Genomic DNA, 19,064 nt, shown 5'->3' with positions numbered 1-19,064 from the left:
TCTTGATTTTCTTGCTACTAGTGTTGTTGAGGATGGTGGAGACGATGAAGATAATGAAGACGACGAAGATTTGTGATGAAGATGTTGTTGGTGAAGATGAACTCGTGCTTTGTTGTTGAAGACGACGAAGATGATGATGTTGCAGTTCATTCTATAAATGAACTCTGCTTTTTTTAGGTTTCTATATGGAGTTCATTTCTGCAATGAACTCTGCTTTTTTTTAGGTTTCTATATGGAGTTCATTTCTGGAATGAACTCTGTTTTTTTAGGTTTTTATATGGAGTTCATTTCTGGAATGAACTCTGTTTTTTTTAGGTGATTTCTGAAAAAGTAATTAGAAATTAACAGGAGTTCATTTTGAAGAATGAACTGCTACAAAAAAAAAAAATTTAACACAGAACCAAAGGACTAAACAGACATGGACCCACCTAAAAAAGGAACAAACGATATTTTTCCCTTGAAAATTAAGTGAGATGAAAAAAGAAAGATTGAAACTTGTTATTTATAGCAGCACTAGACTTGCAGTAGCTAAAGCTTTTCCCCTCATATTTTTCAGAAGTCGTGCTTTGTTCTATTGATTAGTATGAAGCTCTATGATTGCAGGGTGCCAAAAGGGTTTGTTTTGACAAGGGCGATAGTTGAGTGTATCTAACTTGGAAACGGGGGAAACAGATTAGAGAGAGTGGGGAAGAAATAGGTATATAAATTGACAGGTGCAATTGAAACTTTAGATCTAACATCTAATTACTAGAAACATAATCATAGATATGAAATTTGAAACCAATATATCACCGATATTTGGAACCGAAATCTCCCAGATACAAAGTTGTACCAGTGTATCGGTCTCGACCGAGATAAACCGATATTCACTACATTGGTTTCAATATTACCACCGATCCAACTGAACCTTAGCTTCAGCCATGTCTTTTTGTGCTTTCTTCCTCCGATAGAATATTGGGCAATCTCGGCTGCCAAAAAAATAAAAACCCAACAACAATGGTGCATTTAGTGAACCATGATAACAAAACAACCACTTAGTGCCCAATCTAAACGAGATTCAGCAACCACATGAACCAAAATTAGTAAAAAACAACCAAGTATTCACGCATATAAGCACTAGAGTAACCTTGTACAGAGCACGTCTTGGTGAAGAGAGCCCTGGCACTCCTGGCACTGCGTCCATAACTTTCCGAAAAGAATCTCCAACTCTGCCACTGATAATGTTGCAAACAATACCACCAAATTATTCTTCAAGTGTACATGTGTTTCCTTGTTTCTAAGCCATTACGGTTACTGAACTAATATAATGCTAACATCAACTAATATTAAAGAAATGCAATGGTGGTTCTGTCTATTGTATTACTCACCATTGGCTATGGTTTTGCAGTATAATTCAGCTTCTCTTCCCTTGCAATGCAAGCACAGAGTTTGTTCTGTATTACTGGGTTTCATATACAAAACGTCAGAGCTTGTGTAAGCAATTAACAAAACCTTATCATCTCACATGCGTGCATTACATCTCTCTAATGTTTATTCATTTTCTCTCAGCCAGTTCATAACAAGAGATAAAGATATCTTTTTGATTTTACATTACTAATTTGATCATGTGAGATTTTAGAAAGATCTATAAATTTCTGTGACCCCTAACAATGAAACATATCTGTGACTAATTTTATTTATTTGCCATGTAAAACGAAAAATCTAATTAGTTTTGAGAATCCCTTGAATGAACATGGAAACTATGCAACTAGTTGACTTCAAGATAAGAGCTTTCTTAAAGGAATTTCTTAGCTGAAGAGCTGCAACTAGACGCATTCTAGCACCAGTAGAATAGAGTGGGAGACATCTTCCTAGAGTAAAGAAAACAAACCTTATGAGGGCTTTGCAGCCAAGACAGCTGAGCTGCTTCTTAGCAAACCTCATGATTCCACTATTTGAAGGTGTTGATATGGAAACAGCTCTTGTGTGACTTCCCTGGAGAAGTTCCTTGCTTGCGTTCTTTAAAATGGGCTCGAATATTCTCAAAAGTGGCTGCAAAGGGACTTCATTAAGGTGAACAATCAAGTACAATAATAGTAGCACGAAAAAAGGCTAACTAGTAGTAGTTGCCTCAGATAAAGTATGTCATACGAACTCCCGCAAATTCATTTTACAATGTAAAATCAGGGGATGCTTTATTGCTAACTGGTGACTTTGTGGTGCCGGTTCTGGTATGTGGAGTCAATGGGACTATCTGTAAGGTCCAGGAGAGATTTCATACATAAAGAAGTTCTGTTCTTCGATGTTTTCATAATGTAAATCTGCTCAAATGGTCAATGTCCTTTGACTTAGAGCGTTGAGTAAGCCTCTTCTAAATAACATCATAATTTAAAATAGAAGTTTAAGAACTACAAATAAGTTCTGCTCCCAAGGACATGACTTCAACAAATGGCAATAGGATAAGTTCTTATACATCCTTCATTAAGCCTGTGAATTATAGAGTTTTTATTGTAATAATATTTGAAGCAATGATTTTTTTAATACCTTGGAAACGTGTTTTGTACTTAAGTGTATTTGTGAATATGGGTTGTTGATTCTATTGTTCGAGAAAGGCATGGGTTCCCAGTGTTTCGATTGAGATTGTATTGTACCACCTACGAGAAATGTACAATGGATTTCTCACATGAGTAGGCAGTGCTTCTGTAACAATGAGGGCCCCTTTGGACAACAACATGGAAGTGTATGTATAGCATGGCGAGTTTGGAAAACAGAAAAATAATGAAACAAACCTTGCTAATCTGATTCTCGAGGTAGTATTGGGAATCTATTGGTATATTATTTTCCAGCACGTAAATGGGATCCTCCGACCTTTCATAAGCCTGTGAGTAACTAAGTGTCAAAATTCACTTGCAAAAAAGATTCAAACGTCTACTGAAATATATAATCAAGCCAGCGACATTACCTTAGCACCTTTAGCAGCTTTAATGATTACATATGGTACACGATCTCCAACATTAGGCGCAGTAGCAGCATCCCTCTATTCATCACAAAGCCACAAAGACAATTGGTATATAATAGTCAAACAGTGTGCCAAATAAAGAGCAAAAGGCAAGTAAGGTGAATAATATTTATTAGTCTAAACATGTACTTAACAAGCAACAAAAAACAAGTCCCAGGGTCAACTCGTCGGTTTTTTTTATTGAAACCTGGAGCTTGTGGAGCTTTAGGCTACTCGAGCTACTTGGTTTCCTCCTCTAATGGAATGAATCAAAGCTAATACAGATGGTCGTTCATTTGGTAACCCTGGAGATGCTGATATTATTGTGGGACTTCTGCTGGTAGTTTTGATGAGCCATCAGGGACACAGACTTCGATAATTGCTGTATTGTATGCTGTGATTCGAACGAATGGTATCACTTAGTGGGTTGGTGAAGGATATAGAGCGAGAGTGATTCAAACATCGATGTACATATGAAATCTTCTTCTCCGGTTCCTTGACAGCAAGAGTTACATTGAAAAATTGCTTGGCATTTACTCAAAAATTTGGTGCATCTACTGATGAACTCACATGGTGGTCTAAGGTTCAATATTTTTTGTGTGGTTTTATTGGCCATGACAAGTCGGATACCAGCATATAGATTTGAGCGATGTACTTTGTGGTATCTTAGAGAGGTCAGGTTTTTGTTTTTCCTTTATCATTTATTAACAAAAAAACTGCCTAAAAACTAGAAAATGTCAACTCCTGGGAACTCTTACTAATCTATAACAAAACAAATCAGGCACATAAACGCTAATTTCTTTTTTAGTGAGCCAGATGTACATATAAAAAGATAAAAATAAATCAATAGTATTTTACAAATAGTTACAGAGCTAACCTTGCGCATGCGGTCGGCAAGTTCGACATGTGCTGTCTTCACCGCGTAATCATCTCCTGTTTTTGTTAGACCCTGAACGAATTAAGAGTTCATAAAAATATTCAAAACCCGCTTCCACATTCATTGAATCGATAGACAGTGATATGTTAAGCATCACATAACCATGCCAACAGTGACATGGTTAAATGCTGCTTACCTCACCTTAGTAATTACCAACAGTGACAAATCCATTCTGTTCATAAGGAGATCCGAGATTGTATTCTTGACATATTGGACAGCAGCAGGAATGTCTCTGTCAATTAGTATTTTGTGAAGGCACTCTGTTATAAGGTTTTTCACCAGCAAACAGTTGTCTCTTCGAACTGTTTCAATGCCTATTTACAGATGGCGAGTAAAAGTGAATAACATGTTTTGCAATCTTAAAAATGAGGACCGTTTCAAATGAACATCTGAAATGGCAGTTCACCTTTGGTGTCCATTTTGTCAAACTTGTCGGGATTTGTCCAATACAGTCCAGCATATCTCTTCTTGTTAATCAATAGATATGGATAATAAACCTTCTCAAACTCTAATTTGATGGGCTGAACAAGGAAAAAAAATGAAAAGTGTTCTTCCGTCACATAATGAAATAAAAACTGAAGATAAGAGTAAGAAGCAAGATTTCCACTCACATGATAAGGAAAATAAAAATAAAATGTTAACTGTTGACTAGTATGAAGATGAAATAAAAACTGAAGATAAGAGCAAGAAGCAAGATTTCAACTCACATGATACAGATAATAAAAATAAAATGTTGAACTGTTGACTAGTATGAAGTTTTGGATGACAGATCGAAGGATCAACACATTGATTTATAACTATTTATTCCACTAATTTATTTGGCAAAAGAGCATTGCAGGTGGGAAGATTCTTCATGTAACCTGTCGAAGACACAAATTTGGTATGGAAAGAAATTTGGTTGATATTTACTTCTTGTGCAGGTAGAAGTTCTATCACTTTCGGTTCTATCATTGATTTTTGGCTGGAAAAGTGTAGGTTTATCTACGTTAAATCTGGAAAAGATTTCTAGTGGCTATATTGTGGGCTATGGCTTGAGCGTAAGGCGAGAACTTTCTCTATCACTAACATTAAGCTCCAAGTGTTTTATTGAGCTTCCAAACATTCAAGTTTCTCGGGTATATAACCTGACAATGTAGTTATCAACCTGATAGTGTGTCTTGGATGTGCCCTGTTCATATACTGTCAACCCGACAATGTGTTTTAGGTATGCTATGTTCTTACAAGATGCATATGCTTGTGTTTTTTGTTTCTAGGGAGGTTGGAAGTTTGTTTGCTTCCTCATTTGTTTTCAGCAGTAACTGTTGGTTTCTTAATATAATTCTTTTTCACTGAGCAAAAAATATCCACTAATTTATTTGTATTCTAAATTCTTTCACATACCTTGGTAAAAGTGTCACTAATTAATCCAGCGGCTTCTCTTCCCAAGTTCATTGCTGCTTCTACAGTTGACACACCAAACTGTACCATTACCGAATCAGTGTCCCCATAAATAACCTGATACATAAGGGTTATTAGATCTCATCAATTAATAAATAACTCCAAACCACACGATAGACTCCACAGAAACCAAGCATCTATTACGAGAAGATGCAAACAAAAAATACTAGTTTAAGCAACTGCTAATATACCTCAGCATTGTGTTCATAGCCATTAAGAGTAGTGAATCTGTCTTCCACGCGCTTCTTTGTGTGCTCAATCATCTGCCGACCTTGACAAGTAAACACCCAGCTTTAAGATCAAACAGGTACTCAATAGATCATAAAGTGCTAGCAAAAAGTTTCCAGCAATTTATTACCATAGCTGGTCACACTAGAAGATATCTCTAAACAAGGTAATTGGCCAACGGTAGCTCCTGTAAACCCATAGACAGAATTTGCACTTATCTGAAAACGGAGAATGGACAGTTTTCAGCTTTTAGCCATATGGACAGAATGACACAGAAAATATTATATGTAATATGCTAAAGTTCAATAGTAGTTAGCATTTTGGATTTGAATTTCTTAAAGACAAATATAGATACATTATCAAGATATAAGACTAAGCTGTCGCGTTTTTAAAACAGCAGTTATACCCTCATTGAGTTATACCTTTAGAGCCAGCTGACGACCGTCCAGCACCGCCTTCTCCAGAGGATCCTTGGCTTCCTAGAGCAGAACATAGCCAAACTTATCATTAGCCAAACCTTGTAACCAATGACAGCAAACAAGAGTCAAGATACAGACATTACAATCACGATTCACAATAATAGGAAACCAACCTTCAAATCTGCTTTGGCCCTTTTACGAGCAGCCAACAGTTCTTCAAGAATTTCAGGAAGAATTCCCTGCAAATTCCCAATGTTAACACAAATATTAAAAGAAAATTTGGTAGCTGACTTGTGCTAAAATCTTTAAAACTACGGAACAGAATTTAACCTTCTGTAGATTTGATTTTACAAATGTTTCCCCGGACGGAGTTTTGTTGACACACTCAAGTGGCAGGTTCAGGTTGCGAACATCTTCAGGAGTTACCTTGACAAAGGCACAAATAAACATTCAATACTATACTGAAAATCGACTCAACATCTTCAGGAGTTACCTTGAGATGGTAAGTAGAAGAATGAATTACCAGGGTGCAGTAACATAGGTTATAAGCCATCATGATTGATGGATACAAAGAGGCGAAATCCAGTGTTGCAATTGGCTTTTCATAAAACCCTGTCCTTGCTTCCAGAACCTGAATCGTGAAGAATTCAATATGTACAGGAAATTACAGAACTGTTTTAGTTACATCTTGCCAGAGAAAAGTTTGTTATCATGTTATCAGCAAATTTTATTGAGAAAATATTTCTTAATGTTCTTAGTCTTGCTGAGTGCTGTCGACCAAGAAAGCTACACTACTGGCGTGCTGTGGTGAACACTGCACGTCTAGCCTTTTGGTAAACTACTGATGTACTTATCTTTATTGGCATTGTTGAGCAATCACCCCATAGAGCAATCATCATCACAACCAATATGGAATATTTCCAACGCAGAAGTGTGACCTAAATTGCATTTCAGAGTTCTAAAGCATAAGATGTGCAGTTAATGCCTCTTTAACATGTGCATGGAGGCTATAGATTTACAAGACCAATCTTTATTAATCATAGGAATTGCAGGTGTATCTTTCCACAGACTTACTGTTGCACCCTCAAATGTTCCTTCTCCAGACCCCTGCTTTCTGACATTAGGGAGGACAAGGTCCTTCTGCCTTGACTTCCTGAGAAGTTGAGAAAGAACCTGAAACAAGAATCACTAATTAGCCTTCTAAACTCTCAGTGAGTTCATTTCTCCATCAAATGTATTTAATAGAGTAAAATTCATCTAATAATCATAACATAGTTCACCTTAATGCTTTGCCCTCTTGAAAGAAGAAAAGAGATGGGAACACCCGTTACACGACCCATTTCCACATAATTGTAAACAAGCATCAGTTTGTCTAATAGACGTTGAGGAAGATATGCATCCTGACAATCAAATAGGACAGGGTAAAAGTTTGATACATTTCATGCAATTAAAAATGCACCATTGCAGCTAAAAGCCTGGAACATAAGAATATCTTCATATCGAGCAAGATATTTCAGGGAATCCCTCATTTATTGGAGAATAAGATGAGGAACAATTGAAATTCATCAGCTGCTTACATGAATAATATAGCAGAACTGTAACTATGGTAAACTTGATTGCAACTTAGGCATTGATTGGCATCTTATGCATCCATAGATTATGGCATGCTTTTATCGACTCGTAGTAGATTAACTTTTGAGCAGCACTATGGATTATTTGTAAGGCAATCAAGTATTAGCATTTGATATCCATGTTTTAGATATCCATTGGTTGTTGTTTCGATAGTTAGGAGCAATTACATTCTGGACCGTTTTAAGAAATGAATACCATACCCTAAACACCATAAAATGCTCATATTCCATGTAATTTTTCCTCGTCCTCACTATTCCATAAGCAGCAAATTACAATTCCACACGTTCAGCAAACCCGATGCAAATTGAAACTAAGTAAAATATTTTCTTGTTTTCCTCTGGATGGAAACTTATTAGCTAAACAAGCTAACTCTTCCTGGAGTTAACAGCTGAAAATTTTCTTGGTCATTTCAAGTAGTGAAAGAAAGTGTTGATCGACGCACCTTCAGGCAATAGACAGCAAGTCGCCTCCTAGTCTCTGAGTTGCCATTTTGAAGATCAGATATAATTGAGTGATGTACATCCTCTTTCTGCACTCCGTCGAGCAAAATAAAAATGCATAGAAAAAAATGAGATGATAAAAGGAAATAGGGGGAGATTTTAATGCGAATAACAACATAACAGATTTCTCTTTTTTCTCAGAACAACAAGCTTTTGAGAATTAAGAATTGTAAAAGGAGATAACCAATCAATGAACAAAAATATATGTTTCCTAGTGCGCATAAACAAACTTTTGAGATGATATACTACATGAGAACGAAAATAAAGAGCATCACCTGCTCTCCCAAGAAGTGCGCTGAAACAGAGTTCAATGAATAAGAACTCAGCTTGTAATCCCTTTGCATAACCTGAAAAAAAGTAGTACCAAAATGAGTTTAGTAATGGTTAAAACGAAGATGATGTGCATATGAAATTCAGCCTTAGTATTAAAAAGGTCTCAGCAGAAAATTTCTGAAAATTGAACCTGAAATAAATCAAATTGAACTCTCCCTTCGATTGTAACTTCTTTACTCTCCCGAATACCATACTGCCTATAGTCATTGCAAAAATCAACATTCAGAAAGGAAAAATACTACAAATTCGTATTGACAATAATGGAATTCAAACTACAGAATAATTATTTACTTAACAAAGAACCATAATCAGTAACAAGAATCTCATCTACATTACAAGGTGGAAGAAAGGCTTCAGGCCTTGCACTCCTTTGATATCTATAGTAGAAGTTTTCACAAGCTAAAATAGTCTACAAACTGAAATTTCAATGACTTGCTGGATATATTTGACAATGAAGTTGATAAACAAGCAAATACACAACTATGTTAGCTGAAGTGAAAACGCATCGATAAAAACCCTGAGATTAGAACTGCATCAGTATGTACAAGCAATAAGCAGGAAATTCATTTAAACTGACCTTGATGAAAAAGTTGCATCCTTCACACGAGTTCTGCTGTTCCTGATGCGCCCCAATATTGGAAATTCTGTTATTTTTAGTGCCGCAGCCCTCTATGAATCAGAAAATTATTTAAATGAGCTCAAGCAAAATAGGAGTCGAATAACCCAAACACTCATCAATATTCTATGACAGAAAATTTTGACAAGCAATGAAAAACAACATCGTGTAGCCTTTTCACAGAAAAGAAAGTAACAATCACCTCAATAAGATATGGCAAATCAAATTTGCAGATGTTGTATCCAATTATAATGTCAGGGTCCACATCACGGATAAAATCCTGCAGTATTGCATTAACCACTGTTACGTTAAGGGGAAAAAAAGCTTTTGTAAGGTGGCGTTTGAAAATTGCTGACTCGTCTGAATCTAACTCATCTGAGTCTGACTCAACTGAATCTGAATTATCTGACTTGTCCCACTAAAGCACATAATACTAATTATATGGATGTCACCGAGTGGAAAATGTCAGACAAGTCAGATATGCTTAAACTCGATGAGCTTTGTACTTGAAATAAATCAGACTGGCCGTAAATTTAAAAACAGCCTGACATTTGACTTGAGCCAAAATCGAATCCAGATACCGAGACAGCATGATCAAACAACCCAACAGCAAAATAGGAGATGAATTTCTTCACAGACTATTATGACCCAATTGATAAACCGAGACAAATACACATGAAGTCAATTTTCCAACTATTTTCTAGCCATACTCCAAAGAAGATCCAAAATGAACATGACCTACAAACTGATTGACCAGATTCCTTTGAATCAAAAACAAGGATCTAAAAAACTGAATAAGATCATACAGATGGGTCAAAGATTCCTTCCCGACAACCTAGCTCTTACATGTTAAGCATGACCAATTTCAAATAAATGTTTCGAATATATTGAATTCTCCAGGAATGCAACATAAACCTTACCACATGAGTCCTTCAATGATAAACACACTAGACTTCAGAAGTTGTTTCCATACTATCCCGTCGCAAATTTAATTAATCAAGAAATAATCATGTGAATGTGTATGAAAGGGTCGGGTTAAGGATAATTTTTTGCACCTTTTGTTTAGTAGCTAATGTGGTCTTCCATGGTAGAGAAATCAACTTCTGTAGAAGTGCTTAGAAAGAGACGAGGCTCTTTGAGTATATGTGAAGAAAATATAACTTGAAGAACAGAAAAGGGATATCGCATTGTGTGTTTCTGAAATGATTAACGAGTGAAATCAATCCCATCATCTTTGATGGAACAGGAATGATGAAGATAAAATGTAATAAATCATAGCAAGTTCTGAAACTTCTGCGGCTCCACCAAATATTCAAGAGTGACCTTATGATACTGTAAATATCTTTATCGACAGACATGCACTATTTTCATTAACATAATATAAAAGAACAATTACCCTCCAAGCTAGCAGTACTTCTCGTTCTGTCTCAAACGACATCACGTCAACACCAACAATTGGAGAACACGACTTAAGGGCCATGATGTTGCGCACAAATGGCTGGTCTTCTCCTTGTAGAGTAACAAGATTTGCCACCTGCAAATATTATTATGCTTAGCATCACAAAATCAAATGATTGCAAAAAATTGAACTTGAATAATAAAACATCAAACCTAAAACTTGTTATTCCTCAGAGGGAACAAAAACTCTAACCTGAATAACAGGATCATGGATAGCCTCGGGAAAATGCCCTTTGCGACCAGCACACTCAATGTCAAAACTCAATATGCGGAATGGAGCCATTTTTGAGAATTCTCCTTCTGGGGGATGGCTGATTAATTCTGAGTATCTATAAGTAATATTTAAGGAAATAAAGCTGCACACATAATCTGGATTCTGCAGAAGTTTGTTTGTAGGATAGGACAACCCTCAAAACTTAACGATTCTTAGGATACAGGCAATCAATTTCCAACTGGCAAGAAGAGATCGTTCGTATTGTCTTCTTGTATTTACCAGCAGGTAATTCAATCCAATTTCCACCAACGATATCGCAATCAATCATGAAACGTAGAGCAAAAAGAACATTACTCTCGTAAGTAATAAAGTTTTTTGAACCAAGTCCATCTATATGTATCCCCTTCTCAAGGATACCTGTCAATTACCAAGCAAACAGAAGACCATTATTGTGTAACATTCCCAAGTTAGTGATTGTACAACAAGGACAGATTGATAACTGGAGAGACACTTTTTTTTCTCATTTAATTTAACTTACTTCGACAACCAGCAACCATCGTTGGTAATGCGAGTACAATCTTAAGAAAAGGATGTGACTGCACTTGCTGGTAATACATAATGCTTCTCTTCTGCACGATTTCCATTCCCAAGACCAATTTGGAGACGTTGTTGTTCTTATTATTGGTTTCCCTCATCCTTGCCTAACCAACCAATTATATGGATATACAGTTCAAATACATATACCAGAGAAATGATCCTCTTACAAATAAGATATGGAGAAATGCAATTCTCATTGTAGCTGAGGTTGAAGCTAACAAAATCTCTAGCATGAATTTTTAGAAATCGAATCATATCTCATTGCTTTTCTCAATGGGAGAAAACATAAAACATATAAACTGAAGGGATAACAATGTACCTCGAGAGCTTGACGAAAACGGGAGATAACATCAGGGGTCATTCCTGGAGGGCAATTGATGTAGAAATAGGGCTCGAAGCCATGGACATGACAACAAACACTATGCCCTGATTACAGAACAACAAGTGAAAACTTAACTAGAAAGACTCGTAAAATGGTAATAAATATATGAAGCTGAAATTCAATTTTAAACACAAACCTTCTCTTGTAACACCAAAAATTCTTAGGATAGCAGCGGAAGCACCCCCAGATGAACTAGACAACAACTCTTTATGTCTTTCCCCAATTACGTAATCAATTTCCAATTGCTGGAAAACTGAAATCAAAAAGAACAAATTAAACCCTAATAAATTTGGGAAGAATTATAGAGAGAGAGAGAGTGAGTGAAATTTTCTTACTGATGTTCTTTGATTGAGAGATATAAGCAGGAGATAGGTTAGGGCGTTTCCATTTAGAGAGACGAGCGGCAATGACTTGACCTCGTTCTTCTTCATCTTTGCGAATCAGAGCTTCTTCTTCCTCTTGAAGAAGTAGGGTTTCTTCAATATCTTCGTCCATTTCCTCATACTCATCCACTGATTGTGGTGGCTTCTGCTGTTGAAACCTCTTTGCTTGTGCGGATGAAGGAGGTGGATCTCCTCGTCTCTTGTTGTTGTTCATGTTTTTTTTGTTTCAAAAAAAGAGAGAGAATGACTGTAAGAGAAAAGCAACCAAGGAATTCCCGCCAGTCGAGTTCTTTATAGCTCTTTACTCTTTAGTGTAAGTCACTTTAGTGTGTAGGACCGCGGAGCAGGGTAGTATATGTACCTTAGGGCTTAGGGGGATCCAAGAAACGAGTTTAAGCGGGTTGACGGGTCTGCTCCTTTTGAAACCTTTTTTTTTCTTTTTTGGCAAGAAGCCTTTTGTCAACCATGATACCCCTGGTTAACCAACGGGATGGGCCCAGTTGGCGAGGGGCTGAACTCCCGAGGGTTAGGGATTCAATTTTCTTCCCGCTGAATGATAAAAAAACAAAAAAATAATAAAGCATGATAGCTCTGGTTTTTGTATGATTTTTCGTTTTTCTTATATCTTTTTGTGATACGTGAAAGCCGGATTCAGGCCCCTATCCGATTCCAGTCAGTCGGACTGGCCCCACTTTCAGGACTAATCATACAACTATATTACTACAAACCTTTACGGTGAGGATCGAGCTATAAGCTTGGACCCACCCTCAGATTTTTCACAAAAAAAAAAGAAAAAAAATGCCTTCTTGTTTCCATGAGAAAACAAATTTTCGTGCAATCTTGCTTATTAAAATGGAAGAAGATAATATTATTCCATCTTGATATTGTGAACTATTATGTTAGGCCAATGGTTGTATCATTTTCAAAAAGAATAAGTAGAGAAGTATAAGTAGTGTAATCTTAATTGCGTGGCAGATGGGTGAAACGGCAGATATCATCATATAGTTTATTTTTGTTTATGTTTTTGTTTTTTAATCACAGATGGACGTCTGAGATTCCATACGGGTTCATAAAAACTAGAAACTGCAAAGAGAATAACGTCCTCACCAATGCTCACTTTCTATGTTGTATTAAGAAGAATTTCGAGTATTACTTCCTGCTTTAGCCGATGTAGTAATCGAATTAGATTGACTGATTGAGATGCTCTATTTTTCTCATGGTAACCTAAAATTTTGATCTCCTTCCCTCGATTTTATAGGAGTAGTTACGGATCCTCACGAGTGATGAAATTGGATTTTTGATGTCTTTTGTCCATGGTCAGCAGGAATATGAACTTTATCATCTCGTCTTAGAGGGTACCAAGTATACCACCAACTTTTTTGTTCGACAATCTGTATGGACAAAACCTAATATAATTGCAAGTAGGTCTAAATTAAAATATCCTTGAAAAATATGTATACATATGTTTTCTCGTATCTCTTCCAGAATCAATATGTCTAGACTAAGAAGTCTGTGAACTTGATTACTTAAAATAGTTTTTGGATGGTCTCACAAATCAATATCCAAGATCAATCCAGTCGTATCCAAATCAAGAGGATTTGAATTCTGTCAATTATGAAACTTGTAATCTATCTTTGAAGATACGAGTTCAAAAAGAACAAGTCTCGTTATTGATCACAATTGAAAAGGACCTAAACCACCTAGTTCATTAAGACACTGAAAGTTTTGTTAACAAGGACTTGCAGAAAAACCCCAGGACCTCGGCCAACTTTAAACAACATATTGTGTTAAGCCACGACAGACACTAGCCTACTATCATATTTTGGACTAGAAAATAGCTAGGACCCAATTAACCCCTTGAGCAATTCATCCGCATTCGTGCTCCTTACTCTCTTGAACCTCGCAAAGCTCTCCGCAATTGGTTCCCTTAGCTGACGTCCTTTACAGCCTAAGAGTTGCTTAAACTCAAGTGAAGATTATTAAAACCAATCTGCCTTTAACAAATAATCCTATTTGATTTCCTTTTTGATTTTTCGATTTAAGTTTAGAAATATGTTTGCAATATACAATTCTAGTAAACCTCACGAATCTAGAACACTTATTCTCAATTAGTTAAGAAGCCTACACTACTGCCACCTCTCATGAACAACCTAAAAAATTAAAGAATATTTTATATATCTATCTTGAGGAATCACAAAATTTGAGACGGAAAGTACTTTGTGGTTTATACCTATCTCATTTCTTATATGAGATAACAAGAACCTCGAAAATCAATATGAACAAGATTAGGATACGCGAATTATCAGGTAAAAGACATATGTACCTAGTATCACGAATCCCTAAATGAAGTCTTTAAGTCGTAATAATTATGTTTCTCAGTTGGAAACCTAGGTTTTTAAAGGATGACTCTTGCAAGAAACTAGGACATAGAAGTTTCAGGGATTAAGAAATCATGTTGTACTAATTTCTCTATTTAAATATTTTCAAAGCTCTATGTATAGTTGAATTCAACCTAATATAACTTGAGATCCAAGCAAACACTTTCTTAGTTAATATGAAATTTTTATTAGGAATTCATGTAAGCATGTGGGAAGTTCACCTTGAAATTACACAGAAGAATGTACATTATGGACCAGATTTCTAGAACTGTGTACAATGATAGCTCGTATTAGCAAATATGCATTTTTAAACTTTCAAGCATAGGTCATGTTCATTAATCATAAACACATAGTGATTTATTGAACACAATTGTCTTACAAGTATTAACGAGAGTTGTATCAATGTCAAACGTATTTGTGAAAATAGTTTATGAGCATCAACTTAGTTTTGTATTGGATAGGTGTGTGTAGGGGTACGCATACCTATGGACCAGTCCGTGAATTTAGGTTGTTGGTATACGCGTACCGAGTATGTGTACCCTTAGCCACCCACAAACTCAGATCACAGGGGTCGCATACTGAACATGCGTACCACCCTCTCATTCACGAACTTAGAACCTTAGAATACGCGTACTAGGTATGTCTACCGATCCTATGTCTAGAATTTCAGTAAGTTCTGAAAACTCTCTTTAAACAACTCAAAACATTCTGAATCCTCATAGATAATAAATATTATGGCTTGGGCAATTTCCAAATGATCAACTTGAAACAAAAATAGTTTATGACCAGTAATTGTTCTTAACCAAAATTGTCAAGGATCTATGAACATCCATTGTTTGAATTATATTTCGAGAGTTTTATTAAGACAAGCTTGACTCAAAATTTCTTCTTTGTAATATTAAATCTGAAAACACTGGGGGTACCAAAATACACCACCAACTTTTTCGTAGGCAATCTGTATGGACAAACTCAACACAACTCCGAGATTAAAAACTCAATCAAGGAAAGTGTCTAGAGTTTTATCTCTTTCTCTCTCTTGTTGTTAGAACGTTTACATAATTGAATCTGTGAACCTAACTACAAAGAGAGTTCTTGAATGGTACCAAAGACCAATATCCAAGAATCAATCAAGTCTTGTCCAACTAACAAGGTTGGATCTAGGTATTGTGATTGCTCAACGCACAAAATGTGATATTTCAATTATAAAGATAAACAATATAATGCGAAAAAAAATAATAACACAGACACCAGAAGTTTTGTTAAAGAGGAAACCGCAAATACCGAAAAACCCCGGGACCTAATCCAGATTGAACACTAAACTATATTAAACCGCTACAGACACTAGCCTACTACCAATTAACTTTGATCTGGAATGTAGTTGAGCCCTAAAAGGAAATCCACCGATTAAGGTACAGTCGCAATCCTTACGCCTCTTGAATCTCGCAAGACTCTGCGTAATTGATTCCCTTAAATGATGTTACCCACAACTAACAGTTGCTTCAATATCAATTGAAGACTTTAAACCAAATCTTTCTCCCACAGATTAAGCCTATAATTGATTTCCTGATTTACGATCTAAACGGATGATCAGATCAAACGAAAGATCCGGGTGATGGAAATCAATAACAACTTGACAAAAGTCTGGATATCCTCCAAATCCGGAATTATGCAACCTGAAGTGCAGCCTAGATTATTATTCACCTCACAAGTATAAAACTTGCGGAATCAACAAAGTATGAGATCAACAGACTTTGTTGATTACTATCTATCTTGATTGATGGAGAAAGCTCTACAAACAATCAAGATTAGGATACTCGAGTTATCAAGATAAAAGATAACTGGACCTGGACCTGGCTTCACGAATCCCAATGAAGTCTTTGTAGTCGCTAAACCCTAAAAGGGTTCCTGGAGAGGACGACTTTAAATACAACTAGGACATACCAAAAACTAGTGTCAGGATTCAAAGATCCCAGTTGCCAAGAGTTTCCCATGTATAGACTTCAAAGCCTAGGTTGCTTTAGGTTTAAGCTAAGATACCTTTGGAACCAAGCAATCAATATTCACCATTAGAAAGCAACCAATATTCACCGTTAGATGAAAGCTTTGAGTCTAATTCACATATACAAGATATACACTAGGGTTTGGTAGAACCGTAACCGAACCGTGTATAAATATTATGTTCAACATGGTTAGCCGAAACTAGTCGATTTGAACTTTAAAATCTTAACACTCATTTTCATGTTCACTAAGACATTAATATTGAGTCACAATCATGTGATCAAATGAGTCTAGTGATAATTAAAGAATTGATCAAATGCAAATCACTCGATAGAAATAATTTAATTACATTTGAATCATAATCGACATGGAATTGTAAATACAAAAAGTACAAATACAAGATGGTTCATGAATCGGCTGAGTCACAGTACGTGAACCGGTTTGCGAACTTTATATGCAATAACCCGTTCCGGAGTTTACAGAACTTTTCAAGCTCACGTACCGGTTTGCAAACTTTGAATCAATCTCAAAATTCCGGAGTCGACATAATTCTTCAAGTTCACGTACCAGTTTGCAAACTTAAGACTTTTCCACTCGGTTCCGGAGTTCACAAAACTTTTTCAGTTCACGTACCGGTTTGGGTACCTAACTGGTTGATAGACACATTTTTTTGTCTGAATTATTCTCAATTTTTTGTATTGTTATTGCTTGATTTTGTACTTATTATGGTAATTTATATGTGTATGGGAGTTTTTGGAGAAATAAACTTTTGTGGAAAAATTGGCTTGAAAAGAGATATTTACACCCCTTGGAAGAATTACTAAAGGCACCCAGAATATGCATTAAAAGAACCCCAAAAAATATTTTGGAAGCACTCCTAGAAGTGTTAAGGCACCGTGGAAAGTTGATAAAGGCACACACACTTTAGATAAAGGCACCCACATGACAGCTGCTAAGGGCACCCCAATACCTTTCCTGAATTGTGGTGGCGAGAGAATGCAGTTTCAAAATTCGGTTTTCTGCGTAAGTTTCTGAGATGAATTTAAGCAAAATTTTCATGGATACGGTTTGCTTTGGGCCTGTTACATCAAGACAGGGTTGCTAATAGCTTCTGAATCGATAAAAAAAAGGAAAGTTCATGTATAAACACGGGAACACATGGAAAGAAATACAGTCATCTGCGAACCGACGAGATTCTTAGTGTGATTTTCTTAAATTTCTTCGTCCATTTGAATTGATATCAATGCATTACGAGTAAACAGGGTTGGTAAAGGTTTTGCACATGAAGAAAAGAAGACTTCTACAGAATCTCCACGAAACAGGGTTAAAGAACATATCGGGTTGTTGTTGATTATTTTTTGGTAAGATTGTGTTGCATGACTTTAACTGAGGTGAGTAACAACGTGCTGAAATGTGCTCGATGGAAGAAAACTGCGTGAGGAGATTAAAAAGGAATATTGTTCCCGGAATCAACAACTGCAGACACGTGAAACATTCCCGAAATAATTTTTGAAATTATGAGAAGATTTGAGCTTTTAATCGAGAGATACTTGCTTTGTACTGTATAAATAAAGTCGGTTGGACGCCAGAAAGAGATGTCGAGTGATTGAGGAAGCTACAGAGAAGAATAGGAAGCCGCAGAGCAGATTTTTCTGCTACAGCAGATATGAAGAACCCGGAGAACATAATACCGTAAGAAAACTATCGTTTCTAGCGTCTCATATTCAACAATTTGTAACAGTCTGTTTGCAACGTTTACCTTCAGTTTGTGAAATATATTGTAACGGTTAATTCTGTAACGCCGAAACAGTGTTGCGAATTTGTTGAGTTATATAATTTCTTATTTGTAAACACATTTTGAGCAATGAAAAATCATTTTGAGAGTGTCTACAACATGACGAGCTAAACCCATCACTGGGGCGACGGAGGAAGCCGTTTTTCATCCATGGGGTAATTTAATTAAGTCTTTATATACTTTTTGCACAAATTTTAATTGAATTATGATTTCTATTAATTACGTATGACCTTGTTTGATGGAACATGCTTAATCTTAGAGATTTTTGATGTGTCATACTTGCAATCTACAAGTAATCTTTTACGGAATCCACCTTTGGAAAATAATTAGAGTTGATAATTCTTTTGTTTGAGCTATAATTGCGTATGATTAATTTTTGAACCACTTGAATATGAAATACAGTGAAATCCTGAGTTCCGTTAAATTCGTCATCTCATCAACTTTTGTGTATATAATTTATTTATTTTAGCATTTCCTTTTATTAAATCTGAAATCAATCTCATCAAATCCGAGTGAACGGCAACCTTATTTACCACTGTACAAAATCCTATCAATTTTTGGCGCCGCCGACAGGACTTGTTTTTAGGTTTTATTTTATTTTTTTACGCGTTTTGCTATTTTCTGTTTGCTTACAGATTTAGAGTTGAGCTAAAGAAAAAGAGAAAAAGTGTTGCAAAGAAAACCAAAGCCAAAGAATGAAAGAAAAAAGAAATCCGAAAGGAGTGAAGAAAAAGATTCTTGTATATATTTATTTTAGATTTTACTTCTTTTTATTTTTAT

General features: G+C 36.0%; 1 protein-coding gene across 1 annotated transcript; it reads right to left on the bottom strand.

Moving 5' to 3' along the window:
- Window positions 1-732: 732 nt before the first annotated feature.
- Window positions 733-12,356, bottom strand: LOC113283307 (DNA polymerase delta catalytic subunit-like). The gene is made up of 30 exons (XM_026532521.1): window positions 12,066-12,356; window positions 11,867-11,983; window positions 11,668-11,774; window positions 11,290-11,452; window positions 10,973-11,168; window positions 10,731-10,866; window positions 10,476-10,613; window positions 9,282-9,359; window positions 9,041-9,132; window positions 8,594-8,660; window positions 8,406-8,477; window positions 8,073-8,159; window positions 7,279-7,398; window positions 7,073-7,171; window positions 6,522-6,629; window positions 6,329-6,424; window positions 6,172-6,237; window positions 6,002-6,058; window positions 5,710-5,797; window positions 5,543-5,622; window positions 5,295-5,408; window positions 4,321-4,435; window positions 4,056-4,228; window positions 3,855-3,926; window positions 2,942-3,016; window positions 2,769-2,858; window positions 1,871-2,031; window positions 1,368-1,441; window positions 1,127-1,214; window positions 733-968 (listed from the first exon to the last, which is right to left on the bottom strand). Exons 1-30 carry the CDS (start codon window positions 12,325-12,327, stop codon window positions 887-889), a joined length of 3,273 nt encoding a protein of 1,090 aa, XP_026388306.1. The 5' UTR covers window positions 12,328-12,356; the 3' UTR covers window positions 733-886.
- Window positions 12,357-19,064: the final 6,708 nt, after the last annotated feature.

This window comes from Papaver somniferum, chromosome 5 (assembly GCF_003573695.1).
Source record: "Papaver somniferum cultivar HN1 chromosome 5, ASM357369v1, whole genome shotgun sequence".
In the NCBI taxonomy this organism is placed as follows: Eukaryota; Viridiplantae; Streptophyta; class Magnoliopsida; order Ranunculales; family Papaveraceae; genus Papaver; species Papaver somniferum.
This window is presented reverse-complemented; position numbering and strand designations above follow the sequence as displayed.